The sequence below is a fragment of the Pleurodeles waltl genome, chromosome 4_1 (genome assembly GCF_031143425.1).
Source record: "Pleurodeles waltl isolate 20211129_DDA chromosome 4_1, aPleWal1.hap1.20221129, whole genome shotgun sequence".
In the NCBI taxonomy this organism is placed as follows: domain Eukaryota; kingdom Metazoa; phylum Chordata; class Amphibia; order Caudata; family Salamandridae; genus Pleurodeles; species Pleurodeles waltl.
In genome coordinates, this window is record NC_090442.1 from 302,659,364 (window position 1) to 302,687,026 (window position 27,663).

Sequence of the window (27,663 nt, forward strand, 5' to 3'; positions counted from 1 at the left end):
CCCCCCAAAAAAACTGCACAGTCTTTCCTTTACTTTGCCCTAGTAAAATGTGGAAATATTGAAGTTAGTTCCAAATTAATGGTACAGTTTGGAGTAGTTGTAAGTGACTCCCCTTTGGAAGTGATTCCCAAACTGTTCTGTTGCCAATGTAATTGCTGGAGCTTAGTACGCTGCTCCTCCGTCTGCTTCTTGGTCAAATTTAATTAAAACGCCTGGTCACTCCGTCCACAAGCGACTCCACCGCTCCTTGCTAATCGCCTGATTAAGCGTCTGGTTCCAGCGCAACTTCTATGTTATATCGCCATGGAAACCATTTTAGTGAGTGTGCGCCCAAGTGCCTGCGCGCGACTTGCGCGTGACTCGAAGATGTGCGTGGTTTGAAAGGCAAGTGAAGCGCATAGTGTTAATGCCAAAATTGCACTTGCGCATCTTAAATGAATTAAAATAGTATCTAACCAGCAAATGCAGGTTACCACGTATATCCCCGCCAATATGAAGCGCTCATCCGCGAAAAAGAAATAAATACATGTATCTCCAATGGCTGGGCAGTCAAATATGAGCATCTATATTATCAGGTTCCCCAAGTTCACAAGAATGGGCAGCAGGGAGGACAACACAGCTCACCTGAGATAATGCTAATCTTGTATTAAGAAAATGTCCATCTGTTTCTCAGGTAGCCCATTTGATAATTTACCAACAAAGTTAAAGACTTTGCGCCTGATTACAACTTTGGAGGAGGTGTTAATCCGTCCCAAATGTGACAGATATACCACCAGCCGTATTACGAGTTCTATAGGATATAATGGACTCGTAATATGGCTGGTGGTATATCTGTCACTTTTGGGGCGGATTAACACCTTCCTCCAAAGTTGTAATCAGGCCCTTTGTTCTTCGTATTTTCCTCTCACAGCAACATGGACTAGAGGTCACCGAAATCGAAATCCATCTCGCCTCTGAAGTCTTCCAAACTGCCTCCGAGATCTGTTTCTCAGGTAGTCCGTTCAAGCAAAGATGAAGGCTTTGTTCTTTGTGTGTTCCTTTCACAGCAACATGTACTAGAGGTCACGCCGGTTTTCAGTCACAAGTGTCAGAGCTGGCTTCTCTCAAACCTGTCGCTAAATTTATGTTGTAATGAAGGAAAGTAACACCGGCTTAGTGAAGATAAAGTATTTAATCTGTTTGAAGATCGGACATGACCTCTGCCCCAGCCAGCTCTTCAAACTGCTTGGAGTAGAATGACAACCGGTACAATGCATTACAACACGCACCCATTGAAATCAATGGGCCTCCTTGCACTTTAGTCCGATAGCATCAAAATGTTTGACGCTAGTGGACAAAGCGCCACAATAGTGTCAAAAATGTTGACGCTATTGTCCTAATGTGCTCCATGGTGCGCCCTATTGTAAATACAGCACTCCCATGGTGTTGTGAGGTGGCAGTGGGGGAGCGCAAGAAATCTTGCACATCAGTATTGATGTGCCAGATTCTTGTAAATCTGGTCCTTAGTGCTTTAACACACACTGCTCCTCTGATGGGGATTTGTATAGCCTATATCTAAAGTGTTGTCTAAGTTCTATCAATGAGCAGACATTTTTGGATCCGTTCCACCATGGCTACCTTCTCTATAAATTGACTAGGGGAATCTTAAAATCACAGAGGTATGTTCTTTCCTTATTATACCTCATAAATTTGCAGGGCTCCCAATAAGTCCACAGGACCAGGTAAAAACAGATTGACTCAAAACCCAGTCCAGTTGGTTCAAGGTTCTCTGCAGTTACTGACTATAGTTGGCCCCAGTACCTCGACTGCTTCTATGAAGAGACAAGCCAGATCTCCTTGTGGACCACATCAGGAAGGAAACTGGCTCCCCCATCTGGGGATATGAAATAGAAGTCAAGGGCAGAAACAGAAAATGTTCAATGTCACTCTGGAAGGAGGTAAAATATCATCTAAGCGCAGACAGGTAGATTAATTATTTTTTACATTATCCTAGCAAGTTCAAAGCGTTAGTGCTATGCCACAGTGTGTTTGTGTGTGTGTTCTGTTTATAAACAAGTACTGTGAAATTTTGTAAAATTGGTTACACCCTTTTGACGTATTTCACGCTCCTGGGAGGCTATGTCAGTTAACAAGGGAAATGCATGAGGAGCCAAAATGTTACATTTCATGCAGGAGCTAGAGTGTTTATTAACAGTACTCAAATATATGATCAAAGTGTATGGCTTCAGAGAACACCACTGTGTCCTGGATTCAGGGCTGGCTTAAGCTCTGGTGGCAACCTGTGCGACAGTCTTTTTTTAGTGGCCCCACCCACCCCGTGATCACCTCCTCGGATTCCCTCACTACCACCTGGCAAATGTGCCCCTCATCTCTCCATAGCCCCCATTTCACAAACATTTGTTTTAAATTAATTGTAAAGGATAGCTTTCCTAATCCACCCAGGTATCCGCATAAAATATAGTTCTGTTCTTTGCAGCAGGCATATTAACCCCTACTCTACTTTGTGGCGATTCAAAGCTGCCGCTAGACAAAATTCCCATCTCTCTCCCTAGCAGGAACATTAATCACAGGAGGTATTGTTAAATGTTAATTGTTTCCTGAAGACTGGACGCACAAGGAATTTTCCAGCAGATGCTTTTAAATCACAAGTTTCTAAGTTATACCTAAACAGCGCGCCCCCCCTAAGGTCAGCGCCCCCAGTTAAGGTCAGCACCCAGTGCAGCTGCACCGCTCAAACGGCCCTAAAGCCAGCCCTGCCTGGATTCGCTGCATTTGTAAAACCACTGCAGTGACATATGGGAAGGAAAAGTGCTTTGACATGTAGAAAACATTTTATACATGTAGATGGTCATTCCTATGTATGTCCTGGAAGCCTACAGGCAGTGAGCCTATTGTATAAAAGTGGGACATACTAAAAACTAAAAGAAAGTATTTCACCACAGTGTAAATGTGATAAAAGCTGGTTGTCAATGTGCAGGACAGACCACCTTTTCCATTAACGGATCCAATTGGGAATAAAAATGGACTTGTACAAGTAAGCCTACAAAGTGAAATAAACTTGTTTAAAAGTTATTTTTCACTTATAAGTACTGAATGCTGTTCCATTCATACTACTACCAAAATCTCCACCTCATAACAGGAAAAGGTATACCCTCCCACCTACACAGCCTGACCGGATGGGAAGAGTAGGTATCAGGAAACTGTGCAGAGGGGACGAGTTGGCATGAGGAATCCTCTGCAGTGGGGAAAAGGGTCAGGGAATTTGTGGCCACTGGAGGCCATGACAGTTCACCTATCAAGGGGCTGCAGAAAGCACAGATATTGGAAGGAACTGAAATCTATCCACAAGTGAATTCTATATGGGGAAGGCCATTCCAATGGGGCCCAAACTCTTCCTCACAAAGCCAGCCAGTGCACTTGCCAGTATTTAGTACACAGGGAAATGCCACTAAAAAGCACAGTCTCTTGAGATTCTGTTCTCTGCAAAAATGTCTGTACAAAATTCGACCTGCTAAGTATTTTCTTGTTGACCAGATCTGCTCCTGCTTTCCTGTCCTTGCTCTGGTTCTTCCATTACTCTCCTTTCTCCTTTAGGAGTGTTCCTTGGTTCTTGTTCCTCCCTACATTGCACCTCTTACCTGACTTCTATTGTGACTCTTTCCACTTCTAATTAAGTAAAGCTATGATTGGGGATTCTCTCTAACCGCTTCGTTTGTACACATGTCAACACCCTATCATTTTCTAGAGGGATTTAACATTTCTCTCAAGTTGTTGCTGGATATTCAGAGTATCAGGAGCAGTGCATTCTGTATTAGTTCTCTTGGGAAGTACAGCAGTGGGGCACATTAGCTCACAATGTGTCACGATTGTGTCACTAACCTGAAATGGCCAGATGCTTTGACATTGGTTCTCATGTCAATGAGAAGTACTCCTGGCAAGAAAATAGGATTGTCGCCCCATGAAATCCTCATGGGTAGAACCATGAGATTGCCAGCTGTGCCTGCAAATGCTCATATAAATATTACAGATGACATGGTGTTAGACTACTGCAAAGGTCTAGCTAATGTGGTCCGATCTTTTTCTCATCAGGTGGAAGCTACCACACTTCAACAGTCTCAAGTCCAAGGATCCAACCTGAAGGCTGGAGATTGGGTCGTCATTAGTAAGCAAATGAGGAAATCGTGCTTGGAGCCAAGGTGGAAAGGACAGTATCAGGTGATATTAATCACAACTACTGCAGTGAAGTGTGCAGGACTTGCAAATTGGATACATGCATGTCACACTCGGAAAGTGAACAATTCAACAGAGCAAGAAGAAGAGCTGTTGAGATTACCTGCAGCTAAATGTACTCCAGGTCAAGAGAGAGAAAGAGAAGAACTTGAGACCGTACCTGGAAACATTCCAATCGATTTAACCACTCCTGTATCAGAAGAAGTGGAGAGTATCCTGGAAGAGGAGGGTAAATCATCCTCAAATGATACAGTAAGAGAGCCGGTCCAAGGAGAACAAGAGAGAGTACGGGTTGACAGAAACACTGTTCAGAGGAGGGTGTCCTCGGAAGCAGATGGTCTGGCAAACCAGACTGAACAAGTGACTAACTCCAATGGAAAGGGAGTTGACACAGATCCAAGCCAAGGGGGTTTGACTCCTCCTGAACCAGTTGCGGGAACATCAAAGGAGAAGAGTTTGAGTGCGTTTCTGAAAAATGCATTAACGAGAAGACCTTTGAAAGGTGACAATTGGCTAGAGAAGAGTTCAGAAAGAGGGAAAATAAACGTGGATCCACCAATTCAGGAAGAAAAGGAGTTAAACGGAGGAGAAGATCTTAGTGAAGAAGCTAGTAGTAGTTGCCAATCGAAGATACACTGGTCCTGAATGGGCATATACAACTACAAATGAATGGCAAGAAGAATTTTTGAATTTTTGTGTTGACAGAGACATTCTGAGTTATATTTTGGTATGTGAAAGAGAAAAGAAAAGACTGATGAACATTTGTTGGATAGATGAATTTTTGAAAACTAGATGAAAAGACTTTGATGAGTCGTACCTAAAAGAGACCTTGATAACCTAACTTGACAAGCTGCTAAACTGATTTGACAATTTTTACCGAACTTTGACAAAGAATCCTGATAGTGTGAATGAACTTTTGAAAAAAAAAAACAACCCAAAAATTAGGAGGGATTGAAGATCAAAAATTGAAGATTTTTAAAATTATTGTCTTTAGTTTTGTTTTTATTTTTTGCTGCATAGCCATAATTATTTTTACGTACATCTGCTTTTGATTTTTTACAGACCATGGGAAACTTTAGTAATCAACACACTAAGAATAGTTGTTGCAAACGTATAGGTTTTGGTTTGCCCATTGTTTGTGCAATAGTATGTTTGTTATTGACTGTGAGTGTGATTGTCTTTAAGACGAATGGAGCCAACCATACTAGGGACATACTTACAACTGTTAGTCCTTCAGAATCAACTACTACTCTTTCAGTAATAGATAGCTTTAAGATAGATGAGAAATATTTACACAAAGAGAAAGAACTTTTTTCTAATGTCTTCTATCGTTTATTGCATGAGTATGTTGATGTAATGGATGCAAAAGATTGTTGTTTCTCTATGCAGATTCTAACCTCTGTTGAGGAAGGAATTGCTTATCATAGTCTGCCACTTACTTATGCTATAAGTTGTAGTCTTTTACTAACACGATTCTATAACCAGAAATATATTCAATATTTATTTTCCAACTATGATGTAGTATTTTCTTTTGTACCTAGAATTAGATATTTAAGTAGAGTAGCTAAGGATAATGATATAGTTTTAGTAAGAGGTTTCTTTGAACCCATATTAACCTTTGGGACTGTTTTTGCCCATCAGAATAATCTAACCTCTTTACTTTCACCTGTAGAAAAGAAGTTTCTAGATAGCAAAGAAGATAGGAGAAGAGCAATCAAAGCTAAGATAGATAAGGGAGTAGTTCACCGTAGACTTGGGACTGATCATGCTTACACTGACATTACTAAACAAGGGAACTTAGCATTAGATGCGCAACATGTAGGAAAGCTTTGCATATATAGGCCGCAAAGTTATTTTGACAGAATATATGTGGGTACGAGTGAATGTAGACATGTGTTTTTGTTTCAGAGTAAATGGAGTTTAATGTTAAATGGTCAGGATCCTCCAGGGCCTGGAGTATTCTATATTTGTGGGAAGAATGCTTATTACCTCCTTCCTAGAGGATGGTATGGCACATGTTATTTGGGAATAGTCTTTCCAAAAATGTACCAGCTGGAAGACGTAAGTAAGTTTCCTAAATTTACTGGAGTACAACCAAGACAACAGCGAGAATCTGTTTTTTAGCATTGTGGGAGACGTATTTGGAGCAATAATTCCTTCAGTGGGAGTTTTTCTGAATTAAATAAAAATACAAAAGTTGTCTACGGTTGTGGATAACATGTAAACGGATTATTCAGAAGCGATTCTCCTCATGGATACTGAAATGGCTGCCACAAGAGCAATGGCTCTTTAGAACCGCCTTGCATTAGACATTCTTTTACCAAAAGAGGGCGGAGTTTGCAAATTCCTTGGTCCGCGTCACTGTTGTTTATACATACCGGACAATAGTAAATTAGTTAGAGATTTGATTAACAATTTAAGAAAAGATAAAACTGAACTGAAAGATTTAACTGAAAATACTATTTGGGAAAAGGCTGGTAAGGGACTTGCTTCAGTGGGAAATTGGGTTGGCAACCTGGGAGAAGGTATTATATTAAAATTAGTCAAATGGATTTCGATCATTGTGTTTTGTTTAATTGGAATTTGAGGAATATATCAAATATTTCAAATGATTAAAAGAAGAAGATTTGAAAAGAAACTGAGGAGGGTAGATGTTCAAATGGAAGGATTTTATGGGAAAAATTCAAGGACAAAGGACATTTATAAAAAGGTGAATTAATCAAAATTCGGAATTATGAAATGAAATAAATTTATTTTGGGTTTTTGTGTGATGACATAAATAGTCATCAGAGGAGGGATTGTGAGAGCAGGATTTTCTCAATATAAATGTTTAGTCTTTATGTAATTATATTTACAGACTAATGTGTAAATTAATGTGATTATAATATTGAGTTTACGGAGATTGTGATCAACTTAATAGCCACCATCAAATGTAAGGCCTATGTTTTGTTTTTCCATGCTAACTTAAGCTGATGAAATTATTATTTATTTCCTTCTTTGATAAAATAAATGTCAAAATTAAAACGTGTATTTAGTGGCCTCTGCTAGACTGAAGTAGAAGCAGACGCAAGGTTACTTTACAATGCAAGCTGTATAAAATGTTTCTAGTGTGTTCTGTTTCCTGATTAAATTTCCTGAGTCAGAGTGATTTCATTGTCTACAATTATGTTCCTAAGGAAATAGTGTGATAAAGAAGTGTTAACATATTTTGTAATTGTTTTTCTGTGACTTCATATTCCGGTGGTGTGAAACAAAGGGTCCACAGATGAAGCCGGAGAAGAGGATGAGCAAGATACAATTGTATTAGTTTAGATTTCATCAATGAAATAACAGCAAATGGAAGAGCTTAGAGCTAACATTTTATATAATTTTGATATCTGTTAATGTTCTGATTGGTCATAACTTTCTCATCTCATACTTTATCCAATCATTTTCATTTAACAAGCTTAATTTAATGTTCAGTCACCATTATAGAGAGTCAGTAGCTCTTTGTCTGTGTTCCAGGTTCCTGAGTTCCACAGACTTACTTTATGATCTGTCACTTTGACATTTCATGTTTTGCCCAATAGTCCTTTATCAGTTTATGTTTGTTTAGTGCTGAACTCATACTTAGATGGTTTAGTGTATCTTATTGTCCAAACTCTAAACCATCTCCCCTACCCTTATTTGTGATGCTACCTGTTCCTGACAGATGCTGGTGTCTGATGTTGCTGTCCCCCTGACGAAGTAGACGTTGTTGCTGATTACCGTAGTGATTAGGTAATTGTATAAACTGTGAATTATTTGTATTTTGTTTAATTGGAAAGTGCACCCCTGAGCCCCACTGCGATCCGCATGGCTTACTTTATAGCAGCTCTTTCTCATGTGATGCTAACTCTGTGATTGTGAAACGTCGAACATTTTGGCAACTTTTATTTGACTGCTATAATTGTTGGTAATTCCTTGGAAAACCACCTTGTCAAATAACATCTGACGATAAACTGACAACTTTCACTTCACCTGTGCAAAACCTTCCTAAAGGCTCCTGCACAGCCTCCCAGATACTACTATCGTCGAAAGCTGCATCCATTCACCCTTGAAGTATGAAAGGGCCACCAGACTGATAGTACCTAGGCGCACACATTGTTATCTTGGGTGAAATGAGACATCCTTTCTCAAACAGTTGAGGTCTTCAACGGGCACCCTCTCAGTCCTTAGGACATCTCCATAGCACCATCACCTATATAAAGGAAGCTAACTACGAGCTACCCCTGACGCCAAGCGACCCTTATCACATCGGCCACCAACACATCCATTTTACTTTAATAAGGCTGGGAAGTCTTTAGCAGCCTACTTTAAACTTAAGTACAAATCCATTCTTTTACAAGCGATTAAAGATGGACATAACAAATTACAGACCTCTACAGATAAACGTAAAGATTTTCAACGCTTCTACGCTATTCTGTACACACAGTCTACTACTACCCTCCTTAACGAATACTTAGATTTCCTACAAGCTCTCCCTCTTAAACAAATTAATGAACACAAATGTGTTTCCTTATCCAATGCAATTTTGAGATAAGAAATCATTCGGTCAATTAAATGTATCCCATCTGGTAAAACCCTGGGTCCAGACAGCTTCCCATTTGAATTTGATAAAACATTCGGGCCCCTAAATTAGGGAGACATTCGAATCAGCCCTTTTTATGGGCGAGCGCAAGCGCTCTGTCCCATGCTGTAATCTCTCTTTGGGCTTCTAACCACGCCCATGTCACGTCAGTCACTTTCATTGGTTCATGAGCCTGCCTTTTAAAATCCGCTTGCTTTCATTTGTGAAAGGCATGCATACGTCATGCCTTTTCCGGTGTTTAGCCCACCTACACAGCACCGGTAAACTACTGAAACCATTCGAGGCTCAATGTTTTCAGCATGGTTTCTGGACTACTTATCTTTTTATTTTTCACGCAGCGCGATCGTGCTGGGGTTTACATAGCACATTTATGCTCGGTTTTTCAGTTTTCAATTTCAGCACAATTCTTTCTTGTAATTTGTGTGGCAAGAAAAGTCCGGTTAGGAGTTTACAACGCTAATAGCTCTAACTTGAGCAAATGCGAGACTCGTTGCATTGCAAATGATTGTTCACTTTGCATCCTCTGGTTCAGTATCAGTTACTGCCTCAGAGGTGACTATTGTAGTCATACCTAAAAATCTGAAAGACCACTTCAACCCCTTCTGATTCCGAAACTCATCCATCCCAAACAATCTGGCTTTACTAAAGGTTGCTTAGCTAGCGACAATATTCAACTCTTCTCACACACTACTGAGAAGTGCTCTACCCTCCAGCTGCAGCCATAGCCCTTGATGCAGAAAGGGCATTTGATAAGGTTTTGTGGCCTTATCTCAAAGCCGCCCTCTTAAAACACAACCTGGGAGACAAGTTTCTTATGACCCATGGCAAGAATTAGAATAAATGGAACACTAGCCCAACCATTCTCTTTACTGCAGGAAACACATCCAGGCTGTCCCCTATCTTCTTTATTGTTTTTACTTGCCATTGATCCTCTCCTTTTAATGATAAACAAACCCAGTCATACCCCAGGTATATTGTTTAATGATAGACCATACAAAAAAGCATGACATCTCAATATTTACTGAGTCTCCAGACCTTGCCATTAATTCTTTACTGAGTATTATTAAACGTTTCTCATATTTCTCCGACTACACACTCGACAGGGACAAAACCAAGATTCTCCTCCTGACTGTAAACTGCCATCCCTCAATAGGTGGCTCTTTAAACTTCCAATGGGAAACTAAAATGTAAACAAATGTTTTGCTGCACACTTCTTATGCTGGACTCCCACAAAACTGTTTTGCCTCAAATTAAAAAATCTGACACTTGTTGGTCATGCGACACATCACCTGGTAACAAAGAACATATGTTTTTTTCATGCCCACATCTACATGCCTACACACAAGACATTGCCTTAAAACTAGAAACATTTTTTAAAACCACTATCTCACTGTCCTTCCCTCTGATTATACTGGGTTTAAACTACCAAATCCCCCAACTGAACTTCCTAATACGGACCTCTCTTTACTGGACCTCTTACTTACCATTGTCATCAAAGTGATTCTGATTGACTGGAAATCTAGCAACAATATATCATACCGTAACTGGTGGGTGTGGGTAACTTACTTAAGAAGTATGCATATAATCCATTCATTCAACAGAGGTTACCCTGTGCCCTCCCAACGCATATGGGATATGCTAGACTGCTTTTGCATTGACCCTGCCTCTTAATGGGAAATCCACCAACAAGATTTCTTACTGATTAGATGTACCTGTACTCGAACACTCCTCTTTTTTTACCTAAGACCTTCCGATAGACTTACATGACTGCTCCCTCCTCATCCCCCAACTCTCTCCCCTCCTCCCACCTTCCCTTCCTTTTCTTTCTCCATAAAGTTACCTTATACTATCATCAACATATACACCTCAGACCCCAGGGTCAAGATTCCCCCTAATTGAACACTGTTGCTGCCCCATAACTGATGCTCAATGAACGCTCGATATATGAAGTATGATGTTCAAAGACGTTCCATCCCCACTCCAATCTGCCCCAGAGCAGGTGTTGGGGGGGAGGGCACAGGTTCACAGGGACTGGACTTAGCTGATTGGCTCTCTGAGTCCCTGTGAACCTGAGCCCTCCCCCCCAACACCTGCTCTGGCCCCTTAAGTTTGTGGAGGGAAGCCCAAGACAGCCACCTCCATTTTGTGAGCCTCAGCATCTTCCCTTTGTCCTAATACAGCCCCGTGTTCAAGGATTGCAAAAAGACCTAGGTAAGGAGCCCCCAGACTTTTCTGGGTAAATAGTATTATTCGTTCAAAAGTGTTTATTTCAGCTACCTGTGCCTGTTTTACTGTGGACTCTCTGTGTTTCAGGCAGCCTGGCCTTTTTAAAGAGGTGATTTGTTTTAAATTTGTTTTTGCCGTGACTGTGTGAATTACCTTGCTAATTTGTGGCACATCACTTCATAAACCCCCCACCCCCCTCTTTTTCTAAGTAAAAAGGCTACATACATTTTGCAGTGTGTGTTTTAGGAGACTGTTTTCATCTGTTTCTGCGCTTTAAATTGTGTTTAGAAACTGTCTGCCCCCCCTGTTTTTTGTCTTTAAAAAAGCCACATTTCAGAGTGCGCAACCAGCAGTATTCCAGTGTTTGTTTTTAAGAAATCTCTCCCTTACCTGGAGAGTAGACTCTGCTAGCTTCGAAGTGTGGATTCAGCCTGTCTGTATCCAAGGAGATTCTGAATAGAGCAGCAGCTGCCTCCTCCCTGGCCGCAGGGACTGGACTTCAGTTATCTTGCTCCTTATATAAGTTCCTATTGGTTGTTGCATATGTTGTTGAGATAGGTTGTTGAGAGCTGGTCTTTCCATTGGTTGCTGGCTCCAGGGCTGGGGCTATGATTGGCGGATAGGGCTGATAATCTGATTGGCTGTTGGTTCTAGGGCCGTGATTGGTGGATAGGGCTGAGATTCTGATTGGCTGTTGGTTCTAGGGCTGTGATTGGTGGATAGGGTTGAGACTCTGATTGGCTGTTGGTTCTTGGTTCTAGGGCTGTGGTTGGTGGATAGGGTTGAGACTCTGATTGGCTGTTGGTTCTAGGGCTGTGATTGGTGGATAGGGTTGAGACACTGATTGGCTGTTGGTTCTAGGGCTGTGATTGGTGGATAGGGCTGAGACTCTGATTGGCTGTTGGTTTCTAGGGCTGTGATTGGTGGATAGGGTTGAGACTCTGATTGGCTGTTGGTTCCAGGGCTGTGATTGGTGGATAGGGCTGAGACTCTGACTGGCTGCTGGTTCTAGGGCTGTGATTGGTGGATAGGGCTGGGATTCTGATTAGCTGCTGGTTCTAGGGCTGGGGCTGTGATTGGTGGTCAGGATTAGGGCTATGATTGGTGATTAGGCCTGGGTCTCCCATTATTAGTTTGAATCAGGGTTAGAAATTGGATTGGTTAGGGCCAGGTTCCTATTGGCCAGTAGGGCTATTTAAGCCTAAGACTCAGGGCGTCTCAACCCAGGCGTCGAGGCTAAGGGTGTAGAGGACAAGGGCAGTTGCCTGTTTGGGCCTGTTCAGGACTGATAGGGACTAGGGACTAGGGCCAAAAATGCTGCCCAATTCTCTATTGACCAGGATTGATTTCAGTCCCTACACATCCATCAACATGCAAACACATTATCTGCAAAGACATCCAACTCATGCATCACAAACTGACCGCAGACAGATTACAATGTCCCATCACCCAACACAATACCCATTATGCAACACATATACACATATCCTCCACAACTACAACAAACACCTGCATTCTCACAACAAACACTACTCTGTCCACTCCCACTAACACAACCTGCCATCACCCACACAGCACAAAACCACACTATACATTTCTCTCAGTCTCAGCCTTCCAGATACACACTCCCTGTTCATACTAACCAACAACACTATCCTCTGTTTGCTCCACACAGACCACCTTTCATCATAACAATGCCCAAACCCAGCCTTCCAACACACCATCTACAAACACCCTTCCCCTCTCTTCACCAATTACACACAAGCATAAAATCCCCACACTTCACTCCACCACACATATTACCTCTTCCAGTCATCACAACTATCAATAACTCCCCTGACACACATTCATCGCCTCTTACACACCTCGCACATTCATCTCCAAAACACATCAACACCCCATCCAACACTCTAATTCCACTCACCAGCACTATCTCACATACAAATCCCTCACCAAAAACAACATCAATATACCCTCTCACTATTCCACAAAAATAATACAGACCACACACATGAGCACATCCAATCAACACAAACTTTCATTACACTTATCGTCACACCCTCTCCCACCCTCAGGACTACACAAAAAATACAAGTCCTGTCCTATCTTTACCCCTACTTTCTCACTCTTCACAAACACCTACCACAAGCACCCCAACCCAGCAACTTTCATCCACTCGCCTCTCCTCCATTGCACAATTTAGAGCCTTACATCATGATCCGCATGCTCCTCCACCACCCCTAACCCATACACCATCCACACTAAACGGACGCAAACAAAATAAACAACATGCCACTCTGAACAACCTCGAATCCCCTTGTCTATTACAGAAAAAGACTACCCTACAAAAAATAGTACGCTCTTCATGTATCTCTCTGCCACCAAGTCCACCACCCACACACACAGATCCAACAAAATGCCTCCTTAACCTTCTGGAAGAGGAACACTATAGTGAAAAGCAAGACTATGGTAAGCCTCACACAGTTATCTCAACTAACAGCACTCCTGCTTCAAGCTCATATTATACTACTTACCCTTCTCCTAAACAAAACAACACTACCACTAACACACCTTTTCCAAACTGCCAGCTCATAAATGCTCGATCACTCTAAAAAAACAAGCACCACATCTACGACCTGCTCACAGACACACAACCTGACTTACTATTCATAACGGAATCCTGGTTAGGAGATGACATGGCCCCAGTGTTGGCATGAAGCCCTTCCCCCAGGCTATCAAACCATCACACAAAACTGTATAGGTAAGAGAGGAGGTGGACTAGCTATTACATTCAAACAGGCAATAAACCTCAGAAAAACAGACAACATTTCCATTCAAGTTTGTGAAGCCCTCCTCACCAGATGCCACCCTACTCCAACCTCCTCCTGTAACTTTCTCCTCCTTTACAGACCTCCACTTAACAACTCCACATTCCCAGATGCTTTTCTAGATACAGTCTAAAACCTTATTACACTATACTCCAACCTATGCATTCTTGGGTATCTAAACATTTGGTTTGACAAACCCAATATGCCGCATCCAAAAGCTATCACCACTGGCCTAGTCGCATTGAACCTACATCAGATTGTACACAATCCCACACACATCGCTGGACACATCCTAGATGTAATTTTTGCTAAGCCTGAACTAGTTACCGTTCATAGCATCACGCCAATCACTTGGTCAGACCACCATTTGATAACTTTCCAACATAAAACTCCACAAATCAACACACCCCACAACTACTTACATACATGCACCTATCGACCATGGAGAAAACTCAATTTGGATGACTTAGATACACAACTAACAGCCAACACAGATCTAGATACAATTAATTCTGTGCCAAAACTTTATGAGTGGCTACAGGAAGCTTTTGATGTCCTAATACCACTCAGAAAAACTAAACACGACAAAAGAAAACCAACACCTTGGAGAACCACAGAACTTAAAAAGATAAAGCAACAAATCAGAAAGTTGCAGCGGACCTGGCTCAAAGCAAACAACAGTCAAGACAAACTGCAGCTACACAAACTTAACAAAATATACAAATCATCAATCAAAAAAGCTAAAAAAAAGGTACTACTCAGACAGAATTCAAAATGCTCAATCTACAACCAAGAAATGTTATAAAATTCTCAATGAATTTCGAAAACCTGCATGCATGGAAGGAAGTCATCCCGCTACTCAAGATTTCACAAACAAATCTGCAACTCACTACACAACCAGGGCAGACACATTGGACTCCTATTTAAAACACAAGAAAACCATCAGCACCAACCCCTTTCCTAAAATACCCTCTAAGAATAAACCAACCCAGCCTCTATAGTCCTTCCAACAAATATCCCAAGGTGAATTTATGGATTTGGTCAAGGCAAGCAGACCTTCTGGTTGCCCTTCTGACCCTTGCCCACCACAAATCTTCAAGAACATTCTTCTATCTACTTCTGCTGCCACACCTGTAAGAAGAATCATCAACAACTCTTTAACTACAGGAACTTTTCCTGTAGACCTGAAAAAGGAATACATACGACCGTTATTAAAGAAAACAAACCTAGACCCGCAAAACCCCAACAACTACAGACCAATCACAAATGGACCTTTCCTGGGCAAATTGATAGAAAGAGCAGCATTCGCCCAGATGTCACAATTCATTGAAGACAATTCTATACTTTGAAACTTCCAAACTGGATTCCGCCCAGGAAGAGGCACTGAATTGGCACTCATAGCAATCTGGGATGATCTTAAAAACACAGTCGACCGCAATGGAGTTGCTGCACTACTTCTCTTAGACCTCTCAGCTGCCTTTGATATGGTTGACCATGACACCCTAATTCAAAGACTCCACGAAGCCGGCATACAAGGGACTGCTCTCGACTGGATTACTTCCTATCTTCAAAAAATATCTCATATCATCTACTCGCCCCCTTTCTCGTCCAAACCCTACCTCACAAAAGAAGGGTTTCCCCAAGGATCAATCATCTCACCTTTGCTTTTCAACATCTACATGATATCATTACCAGAACTGATCAATGATTTCCATCTCACATGCTACAACTATGCAGATGGCACACAAATACTACTTAAATTAGAATGCCCCAAAAACATTGAAATCTCAGAAATCTTCAGTTGCCTCAGAGCCGTTGATCAGTGGACGACCTGGAGCGATCTCAAACTAAATACCTCCAAAACAGAATACTCATATGTGGTGACTGGAAAAGTTATGACACTCTGTGCGTCTGGCCTGACGATCTCGGACCACCTCCTCAATTATCCAAGGAAGTTAAATACCTTGGAATCACCATGGAATCCAAGTTAACTATGAATGCTCAAGTGGACAAATTAGCACGAACAAGCTTCATCACCTTGAAGACTCTACAACGCATCTTCCCCCACCTTGGATTTCCACACAAGGTGCTAGCTACTATCTTGCTTGTACTATCCAAACTGGATTATGCCAATGGCCTCTACCATGGATCATCTCTATCTATTATGAAAAAACTACAACGTATTCAGAACTCCGTAGCCAGGCTGCTATTACATGTAAAGCCGCAAGCCCACATCTCCCCTGCCTTGAGAGCACTACACTGGTTACCCGTTGCCAGAAGATGCACTTTCAAGCTCCTTTGTATCACCTACAAAGCTATACATGGAACAGGACCGCTTTTTATCAGAAACAAAATAACCAAATACATCCAACAAAGAAACCTCCGCTCAAGATTGGCACCCCGCCTTAGAACACTACCATACAAGAAAAAGACTATAGGTGGTACATCCTTCTCCGTTCAAGCAGCCAAACTATGGAATTCATTACCCCCAACTATACGAGCCACAGATAACTTTCTTGCCTTCAAAAAACTACTCAAGAGTTGCCTCTTTCCTTCATAACCACCATATTCAGACAACTATGGACTGCATATGCCTATGTTGATAAATATTTTTCTGATTATGTGTCTATTTCTAGTTATGTATAGTTCTTTCGAAAATTTGTATTGCTACTATGTCATAACAATAAAATACACACACACTCTTTAAACCTGTTTGACTAAGTATATTTACCCATGGTTCTAATTATATATTGTATGTACACATGTGTGTGTATTCACGTGTGTATGTATGTGTGTGTGTGTATGTATATATATATTTATATATGTATGTATGTGTGTATGTTGTTCTGTGCTTGGCATGTTCGTGGGTCATTGCATGGCTCCTGGGTGGGTTGTTATACTATATATCTATGAATCCCTGCTCTCATCTTATCACACTTATCTACCCATCATCATATGTCACGTCTTTATCAATCTATCCTCCATTCCTACTATGACTCATCCCAAATCCATTCTACTACTTTTCATCTCCTAAATAACTCTGCCTAAGCTCTTCCCTCCGCTTCCACATCTAACTCACCAAACCTCACTCTACTACCATGACCTCCCAAACAACCCTACTAAATTCTCCCTCATTTATCTCACCCTGCTACTATGATCTTCCTAACCCTTCCACAGACTCTTCCCTCCTTCATCCCCCTTTACTCATCCCAAGCCTTTGGGATGAGTAAATGAGGGATATACTCCCAATTAACACTTCTGGATTTCTTTCCTCCTCCACCCCTCCATTACTCCAGTCAATCTAACTAACAAACTCTCATATCTGCAGCTCAAATTAACTCATAATAATACTAAATCTGTACTCATATTTCCCGATACTAATCCATCACTAATTCTTGTTGGGTTCCGGAGTAGCGTGCTACTCACGGAAATGCGCTTCAACGCCTCATCAGGGGTAGTAAGCGCTAAATAAATACTATTACAATACAATACAATACAAAAAATTTGCCCCACTCAAATCCAAAAATATCTGCCCCCTACAATCCAAAACAATCGACCCCACTCCGATCTAAAACAATCTGCACCACTCCAATCTCACCCCACTCCAATCCAAAATAATCGGCCCCACTCCAATCCAAAACAATCTGTCCCACTCCAATCCAAAGCAATCTACCCCAATCCAATCTGCCCCACTGCAATCCAAAACAATCTGCCCCACTCCAATCTTCCCCACTCTAATCCAAAACAGTCTGCCTCATTCCAATACAAAACAATGTACCCCACTGCAGTCTGCCCCACTATAATCCAATCCACATCACCTCAATCCTTTCCACCAATTCCATCCCATCCGCTCCACTCCAAACCACCACAATCCCCCTAACTCCAATCCACCCCAACCCCAATCCAATTCACCCTACTCCAAAAAGTCCACCCTATTCAATCCACTTCAGTCCAATCCACCCCACTCCAGTTCAATCCACCCCACACCATTCCAATCCACCACAGTCCAATCCACCCCACTCCAGTCCACCCACTCCAATCTAATTCACCTTAATCCACCCCACTCCAGTCCAATCCAGTCCACCTTAATCCACCCCACTCCAGTCCAATCCAATCCACCCCACACCAAAACAACCCACTCCACCCCAAACCACCTTACTATACTCCACACAAGTCCAATCCACCCCACTCCAACCCAATCCACTCAATTCCATCCCATCCAGTCCAACCCACATCAATCCAATTCACCCCACTCCAATCCACTACACTACAATCCACCCCACTCAAATTCCGTCCACCCCACCCTGATCCAATCTACCCCACTGCAGTCCAGCCCACTCCAATCCACCCATTCCAAATCACCCATCCCAATCCACCCCACCCTAATATATTCCACCCCACTCACTCCACCTCACACCAATCCATTCCACCATACTGCAATCCAATCCACCCTACTGCAAACCAATCCACCCCACCCAACACCACTCCAATCCACCCCACTCCATTTCTCCCTGCTCCAGTCCAGTCCACTCCAGTCCACCCCACTCCAATCAGTCCACCCCACCTCAATGTAATCCACCTCACTCCAATCTGCCCCAATCTACACCACTCCACCCCACTCCAATCAACCCCTCTCCAGTTCACCCCAATTAACCCCACCCCACCCCACCCCATTTCAATCCAACCCACTCCAATCTACCCATCCAGTCCACCCCACGCCAATCCAATCTACCACACCACAATCCACCCCACTCCACTCCGATCAAATCACCGCACTCTAATCCACCCCACCTCAGTTCAGTTTGCCCCACTTCAGTCCAATCCATCCAGCCCATCCCACTCTACCCCAATCCAATCCACCCCACCTCAATTCAATCCACTTCACTCCAGTCCAATCCATTCAGTCCACCCCACTCCAGTCTAATCCATCTAGCCCATCCCACTGCAATCAAATCCACACCAATCCAATCCATCACTCACTAGTCCAATCCACCCCACCCATTCCAATGAATCCACTCCAATTCCACTCCTGGAGTGGAGTGAATCCACCCCATCCTCCCCATGTCACTCCAATCCACTCCAATTCACCCCACTCCAAACCATCCCTTTCAAATTCAATCAACCAACCCCAATCCCCCACCCTAATCTAATCCACCCCACCCAGTCCTATCACTGTAATTCAGTCCGCTCACCCCAATCCTATCTCATCTATCCCACTACATTCCACTCCTGTCGAAGCCACCTTACCCGATTTCAATCCACCTTACTCCAATCCACCCTATCTAGTCCACCCACTCCAATCCACCCCACCCCACTCTACCGTAATCCAGTCCACCGCACTCTACTCCAGTTCAGTCCACCAGACTACCTAAATTCACTCCAACCTACTCCACTCTATTCCACCACACCCCACTCAACACTCCTTCACTCTGTCACTGAACCTCTACTCCCCTCTACTTAGCTCTACAACACTCCAATTGCCCTACTCCACTCCACAACACTATACTCCAACAACTCCACTGTACAAAAATACTCCTCCACTCCACTTTATGACACTCATGTTACTAAATGTTAGCCATGCTGAACAGCGGCCACAGCGGTGTACAACATGGCATAACCCTTTCCCAAGCCAATTGCTCTTGTATAGGCAAGGCCTATTGGCTTTGCCAATACTTGTTTTGGATTTGTTGAAGCATGCATTTCTAGTGCCATGTGTGAACGTCAGAATCAACTGGTCCCTTCTTCTTTAAATGTTGGTCTGTTCTCGAGATTTCACTGTTAAAGTGGCTCCATGTTGTCCAATTTCTGCATCACAAAGATGCATCACGATAAAACAGAATATATAATGAATAGCTGTTTGCAAAATACATTACAACTGGGGAATGAAATGAGCAAAATATGTTCTTAGAATTGAAATGGTGATCATGTGTTCTTCTTATGGTATAACCGAGATGAACACAGCCTGCATTTAAAGAAAGAACTTCACTTGCTGCTTAACACGTTAATGAATGAGCAATTACTTTAATTAAGGCCAAAGCATGTTATACAATCCAACACTTAATCATGAGGCAAGCCCTCAACTACAAATACATCTTTTATACATCTTTTCTAATTCTTAATTACTGGCATTCAGTATATTATGCTTAATCACTAACATTCAGAGGCTGTCCAATATGAAGACTATCTATCTTTAGCATGGCCATTAACATGTAATTACATTTGCGAGCTCTATAAGAACTTTAGCTTGATACAATAATATTTAAACAAGATTTACAATTTATTTATAGAGACTCGCTGTCTTATAACCATGAGTACACAATTTCTATAATAGGCAACCTGTGTTTGACTAAAGGTTGTATGTGCCAGATAAAAATTGTTCTTGTTACCATGCCACAAAATTAAAAGTCAAGGCATTAATATAGTGCGCCACAAAACTTGAAGATCTGTTCAAGTCTGGACTACAGGGAAGGGCTGACTAAGGGATTAGAAGAGATTTTTTCATTTGAAATTGAATTTAAGAAAAGTGCGTTCTGAGCACAGTGATGCGCGGAGTACATTCCTAGGCTGGCATCCTTGTGAGTCAAGCACTGAATCCGACAACGGAAAATTTAAGTGAGAAAAAACAAAATCTCATCAGCAAGTCTAAAAAGCGTGAATGTTCCGTCCCATACGAAGACAGCTTCGCCTCTAAATCACCAGGGCCCACATTACGAGTGTCAAATTCTATTGTGATTTCTTAATTTTCATAATTTCGAATTAGCACATTTTTGAGTTTGTATATCCGGTCCCCTGTTTACCAGCAATGTAGTTTCTGCTATTGCCTGCCATTTGATCCCAGTTCAGCCATTCTTCCTTTATCAGCTCTCTACCTGTAAAGCACACACATTTAGGTCTCATTCATTCTAAAATATATAATAAAAACGTGATATTATATATAAAAACACAGCACGTGGAGGTTACCTAGGACCCGAGGGGCACCCTCCTTGACTTCATTATTTACTGCTTTAGTTAACAAATACTATTTCAACTATACAGTTATTATCGTACCACAAAAAAACACAATGGCAGATTTGTGATCTTCTCAATATAGGCCGGGTGTCACTTCAGCAATAGGCGCCTTAACCTTAATGTACACATATCCTGTTGACTCATTAAGTAAGGCATAATTAAAACAGGTCTAAAATTACAATGGGACACAAAATTTGACGTTTGTGCGAAGATAAAGGCAGCAGCACATGTGTAAGCACAAAGCGTGTGGCATCGAGCATGCTTTCGATATCAGTAGTAGCTGTGCAGCCATTTTCCTAGTGCTATGTAGTACTTAACCAAATCCAGCTGTGCTTAGCTGTGCATGCTCTCCACATGTAGGAAAGAGAAAAAGTGTCTAACCAATCACATCGCTGAATAAGAATCCTCTTCTTCTTCCTTATAGAGAACACAGAGAAAACAGGCAGTGAGGCCTGCACCAACGAGCTATTGCAGAATGATTAAAGAGAAAAACAGAAGTGATTAAACATTGTAATTTTTTAAAAGTCAAAATACATTTGCATCCTTAATGTGTGGGTAATTGCAGTGTAGTTAACACATGAGAAAAGTATGATCAGCTTATCGTTCTCTGTGAGTGGTGAGAAGTTGTACAAAGACAGGTTACATGACGGGTACCACATTATTGCTAATCAATGATGCTGCTGCCAATATCAGCATCACAACTGATATTGCTACTTGGGGACAGTGCAAATTACATCTACCTCCAGCCTCGCTTGTTCAGAATCCTAACCAGTGGGGCGTAATATTTATTTTGAATCCCAGCAAGCAAGAAAGGCCAACTTCTTCTAAGATGGGTCGGTGGTGGGGCATTTTCCCCTGTTAAGCTAGAATATCCCGTTTGATAAAAGACATGAACCTCTACCCTGATTGCCCAACTGCACGTGAAGCTGGAAGACTGTTATGTTGGTCCTGGCATCACGCAAACCTAGTCTGTTATTGACAATGTGAGGTTAAGTCCATGTCCTTTGATCTGTAGGGTTGCACCAAGTGTGCCCACTTAGGGGGCAGTGGGCACTCTGTTAATGCTTTGCGTGTATCACATTGAGATGCTGGCTGTGTACAAATGTGTGAGTTTGTAGTTTCATCAGATTGTTTTCTCTGTGTCAGTAACAGCGTGTTACTCTGACCCCTCCTGTGCAAAGTTCTGTTGTTATGTGAAACACAGTCCCCTGCAATACCCTCCTGCGTGAACTTCAGGTGTGCTGTTTGTGCAGTGTATGTGTGCTGTTTGTGCAGAGTATGTGTAGCACATGTATGATAGTAGGACTCAATATTGCGAGAGTCTGAGTAGTGAAGTCAGTGGGATGCGTTGTGGATTCCCCTTGTTGAGAAGTGCACAAAATGAAAGATGGGAAAAGCTTCCTGCAGACAGTGGAAGTGTATTGCCTGTATTCCTGAGGCTAGAGATTTGTGAAACAGAAACTGAAGTGGGGGAAGACGGAGACAGAGTGATCCTAAAAAGTCACTGAATTCCTTGATAGGAAAAGTCTCTGTTTAGTTCTTTCTGAGCACTACCATATGGTCATGGTAGGACTGAGGGGTGGAACTACAGTTTCTGTTGTTCGATGAGAAAACATTTTCAGGTAGGGCCTGCTCTTTTGTCTTTCTCTGATTACTGTTTGAGGAAGGTGATGGCAGCCACGTGCTAAGAGCTATCAGTCCATTGTTCACTAGTTTGGATATTCCTGCTGGGAACCAGCTCCTTGCTACCTGCTGTGAGAGCCATCAATTTGCACAAAGGGTGCCTCTGGTGAGCAGTCTGAAATTCGTATATGAAAGCGAACCAATGCAAACCGGTTCTGAAACATAGGTCTATCTACGCAGTTCATTTTCTTAACTGCATCCACACTTTAAAAGCTCAAGAGACATGGTGTTAGCGAGTAGCCGCTGTGGGTTTTGTAAGTTGGTGCTGCCAGCGCCTGAGTAGTGGAGCCATGTCACTGTTGAAGTGGCGCCCAATCAGCCTGGGAGGCACAACTCCAGAAGACACGTCATAGCTGACGTATCAGCCTGAATCCGATAACTGCTTTGCCTGGGTACCCATTAGCATTCAGCCACAAAGGCTGTCCATGCTAAAGATGTGCTGCTATGCAAGACCTGCTGTGCTGATCTCATCCAGCAAATCCTCTTCTGAAGGGTGCTGCTGCTGAGGTCCCTGCAGCAAAGAGCTGCCATTGACAAAGTCACGGGTGCAAGCTGCCCTGCCACGCTACACTATCTGTAACACCAGTGAGCAGGTAAAAGCGAGGCTTGGACCGAGACTGGAATGAGAGACTAAGGGCCATATTTATACTTTTTGACGCACAACTGCGCCAACGCAGTTGTGCGTCAAAAATTTTAACGCCGGCTAACGCCATTCCAAAGCGCCATGCGGGCGCCTTATTTATTGAATGACGTTAGCCGGCGCAGCTGACTGGTGTGCGTAAAAAAAAATGACCCACACCAGGCAGCGCCGGCGTAGGGGAAAATGGAGCTTGGGTGTCAAAAAATGGGGCAAGTCAGGTCTGAAGCAAAATATTGGCCTCAACCCGATTTGCGCCATTTTTTTTTACTCCCAACCCCCATTGAAATGACTCCTGTCTTAGCACAGACAGGAGTCATGTCCCCTTGCCCAATGGCCATGCCCAGGGGACTTATGTCCCCTGGGCATGGTCATTGGGCATAGTGGCATGTAGAGGGGCACAAATCAGGCCCCCCTATGCCACAAAAAAATAATAATAATAATACTTACCTGAACTTACCTTAAGTTAACTGGGATGGGTCCCTCCATCCTTGGCCGTCCTCCTGGGGTGGGCAAGGGTGGCAGGGGGTGTCCCTGGGGGCATGGGAGGGCACCTCTGGCCTCCTTCCGAGCCCACAGGTCCCTTAACGCCTGCCCTGACCAGGCGTTAAAAAATGACGCAAAAGCGGCTGGACGTCATTTTTTAAGGCCCGCCCACTCCCGTGCGTCATTTTTGCACTGGAGTTTAAATAAGGCGCACATGCCTTAGAGTCATTTTTTAGAAGGGAACGCCTACCTTGCATATCATTAGCGCAAGGTAGGTGTCCACGCTAAAAAATGACGCAAACTCCAAGATCTTTGGCGCTAGACGGGTCTAACGCCAAAGTATAAATATGGAGTTAGCTTTGCGTCGGATTTGCGTAAAAAAAACGACGCAAATCCGGCGCAAACAGAGTATGAATATGCCCCTAAATGCACTGTGGAATTTGGTGTGAGGATTTGAGACAAATTGTTTGAGTAATTACCTGTGGGGAGAATAGTTGAACTCTAGTCAGTAGGGGTAAAAGTGAACTTATGATTAATTAATGCCTCTATTTGCTGTTTAAATGGGATAATAATTATTAGAATCAGCAGAGTGGGGAGAGGGTATCGAAGGAGGGGATGGGGCGTAGAGCTTACTAGAAATGGTAACCAGGGTTATAACCTTATAATTCCTATTTCAATTGGGTCATGTAGGTTATAGTTCTGCTGTGTGATCTTTACATATACGACAAGCACTGGACTGGACATTACATTATTTATTCTGTTGGGTGATTGGTGGGTTCTGAGCTCTGGTCTACCATCCTATTTCCCTGAGAAGCTTATGACTGCTTGCCGTCACTAACCTGAGAGTCAAGTGAGAAAATACTTGTACTTTTTCATGTTTGCTGAGCCAAAGTAGGATGGGCCCCGGGGCACCAGTTACAAATTACCTCAACCACCATGTTTAGGACACAGCAGGCCCTGTCTGCCTAGTTGCCCCAAAAACAGGGTCTCACATCCCACCAAGAAATGTTTGAAAAAGGGGGATGGGGGAAAATAGTGTATTTCAAAGCTCAATTTTCACATACATTTGGTAAAAGGCAAGTGAAAGTACACTTATTAAATGTTCAAGTACCTGCATGAAGCCTGACACAACCCAGGTGAGGACCCCATTTCTCCAAAAATGTGCCTCTATATGTCAAATATTACCTCAGCTGTGCCAGTGACAGAATTTTGCCATAGATATCGTCAATATACAATGGGTGAGCCATAAATTAAAATTGCCTCCAGCACTTCACGGCCAGAGCTTTGTCATGGTTGTCTGTCTCCCCTCGGCCATTTGTCAGGATTGCCCTCCTTTATGCCAAGAATTGCCCCCAGTATCACAGTTCCAGCAGTTTTACCATGAGTACCCCTTATGCAAGAAATAGTTCAAATTATCTAGCACTAGCATTTTGTCAAAAGCGATCCACATGTCACGAATGACCTCTGTTGTGCCTGTGCTAGCATTTTGCCACGGATGAGTCTCATGCCATAAATTAGTTCAAATATGCCAGGACCAGCAGCAGACGTGTGAGAAACTGGGTTTTTGATTGGGGGGAGTGAAAACCCTTCTCAAGCAGCAACCACAATTCTTGCAAGGGTGAACCATAAAGGTCACTAGATTAACCTGTGCTTAACCTTCTGGTAGCTTGGCAGAAAATCAGTTTGACTTATCTTAGAGGTATTTATGCAGCGCACAGACAGCAATAAAGTGACAACACAACACAAGATATTCCACACCAATTTAGAAAAATAGAGTAAATAATAAAAAATAAAAAGAGACAAAGAAAAACAAATCAGTAGAACCGCAGATGTGCAGTTTTAAAGGTCTAAAGAAAAACAGCACCCAGAAGCAGAAAGTGCTTCCACTGGGTATCTAGTCACACTATATTGGACAAAGTCACAAGTTTAAGCCAACCAAAATGCAGTGCAGGCCGGATACAGAGACCAGGTTAGTCCCACTGAAAAAGTTACTTTCTCAAAGTGCGGTGCGCAGAGGTCAAAACCTCAGGGTGTCACAAGAGGAGCAAAATGGATGCCAGCCAAGGGTCCAGGGCCCAGGGTCTGTGAAGGCCCCTCTTGGAGATCAGAAACTCGCTCCAGCAGAGGGCTTGTTGTGTCCTTGTTGCTCATAACAGGAGTCACTTTGGAGTCCTGGGTTCAAGGAGCTGGTCCTCTCTCCTTCAAACAGGAATGTAAACTACAAGCAGCAGGGCAATCCTCTGGAGTACCCCTTCTGTTGTCTTCTGCTGATCCAGGAGTGTACTGAAGTTTGGGTCTCAGGGTGCAATATTTATACCTGGTCCCAGCTTTGAAGTGGGAGGAACTTCTAGAGTTTTCTCCCCACAGATGATTCTGGAATTTCCTTCCTCCCTGCGCCGGGCCCAAGATGTCTGGGTGACAAAAAGCTAGTATGAAGTCCTTTGTGAGTGTGATGAGACAGCTCCTTTAAAAGTGTGGTAGGCGACAACTCCACCTCCACCCATCAGGACAGGATGGCCCATCCCACCAACCCCAGGACCCCGTTGTGATACTATCTAGGAGGAATACACGAAGGTCAACTGAAAAACGACCCCAGTCATGTGACCCATGTCACAGGCTGCAGGCACCAATAGGGGTCACTTATATGTATTAAAAAGGGAGGATTAGGCCTAGCAAAAGGTTTATTTCTCCAGGCCGAAATGGCAGTTTAAAACTGCACATAGGCTACAATGGTAGATCTCAGACATGTTTAACAAGCAATGGCAATATGTATGGCTTTCAAGGAATGTTGCAGTGTAATGTGAAGCATTGCACAATGACAACATGGGAATGGATATGTAATTGTGTAGAAGCAAAGAACTGTAGAATAATATAGGTATAGGTTAAAAGGTCAGGTGACAGTGCAGCCAGACCTAAAAATCCATGTAGGTTAATGACTGCCTATCTACCATCTGTGCTGCCGCCAAAGAAAAACACCATAATATGTTATGTTATATTGATTGTTATGGCGCACTAATCACCCGAGACGGTATCCAGGTGCTTGCTGTAGGTTTGTGGATAAATTATCTATGTATCTAAGGCACTCTAATGGCTTTACAATGTCATGTGTATGACCCTGAACGTTCACTCTCAGGAGCTGGGAAAATGAACAAAATAATGACAGCTCTGTGGAGGGCAAGCACTAGAGCCAAAACCATTCTCCTGGTGATTGTCACATAATTGTCTGACCACAGCTGTGCTGTCAAGCCAGATAAAAAAGGGCTACTTCAGTGGGCGCCACAATGAGTACTGCAAGCCCACTAGCAGCATTTAATTTACTGACCCCAAGTACATGTAGTACCACTTTACTAGGGACTTATAAGTAAACTCAATGTGCCAAGTGGGTGTAAGTAAACTTTAGCATGTTTAGGGGAGAGAGCACAAGCACTCTAGTACTGGTTAGCAGAGATAAAGTGTACAGAGCCCTAAATGGCAACACAAACTGGTTCAGAAAACAGGAGGGGTGAAGACAAAGAGTTTGTGGGTGACCCTGCTGAGAGGGCCAAGTCAACACACACTCATATACTCACTCTCAATCTCTTGCAGTCACTCCCACTTATTCTCCCTCACACTTACTCACTTATACCAGGAGGAGATGGGAGTAAGACAGTGCACATGGTATTTCCTTCCATGCGACCTCCAAAGAGTTCTCTGCCATTTTAAACTATCTTTCCTTCTTACACACCAGATGCTCTTCCAGGTGACATCAGCCCACATAAGGGGCAATAGGGTGCATCCATCCATGTGGCCACTGTGATAGCGAATGTGATGTAATTTGGATGGCAGAAGTGTCCCCCATCTATTCCTGGTTTGAGTTATAAAGAGGATTATCTAGCAGCAGACACCACAGCTTCTGCCACAACACACAGGGGCGGCTCCTTCGCAATGGCAAAGGAGCGTTGGCCCACTATTGTTTT

General features: G+C 42.8%; 1 protein-coding gene across 1 annotated transcript in view; it reads right to left on the reverse strand.

Moving 5' to 3' along the window:
- LOC138287710 (tetraspanin-11-like) overlaps window positions 1-27,663 on the reverse strand; it is a 1,278,137-nt gene that overhangs the window by 94,832 nt on the left and 1,155,642 nt on the right. The window contains exon 8 of the mRNA XM_069228392.1: window positions 21,283-21,366. Coding sequence (XP_069084493.1) covers window positions 21,286-21,366 — 81 coding nt within the window. The 3' untranslated portion in view covers window positions 21,283-21,285. The remainder of the gene's footprint in view (window positions 1-21,282; window positions 21,367-27,663) is intronic.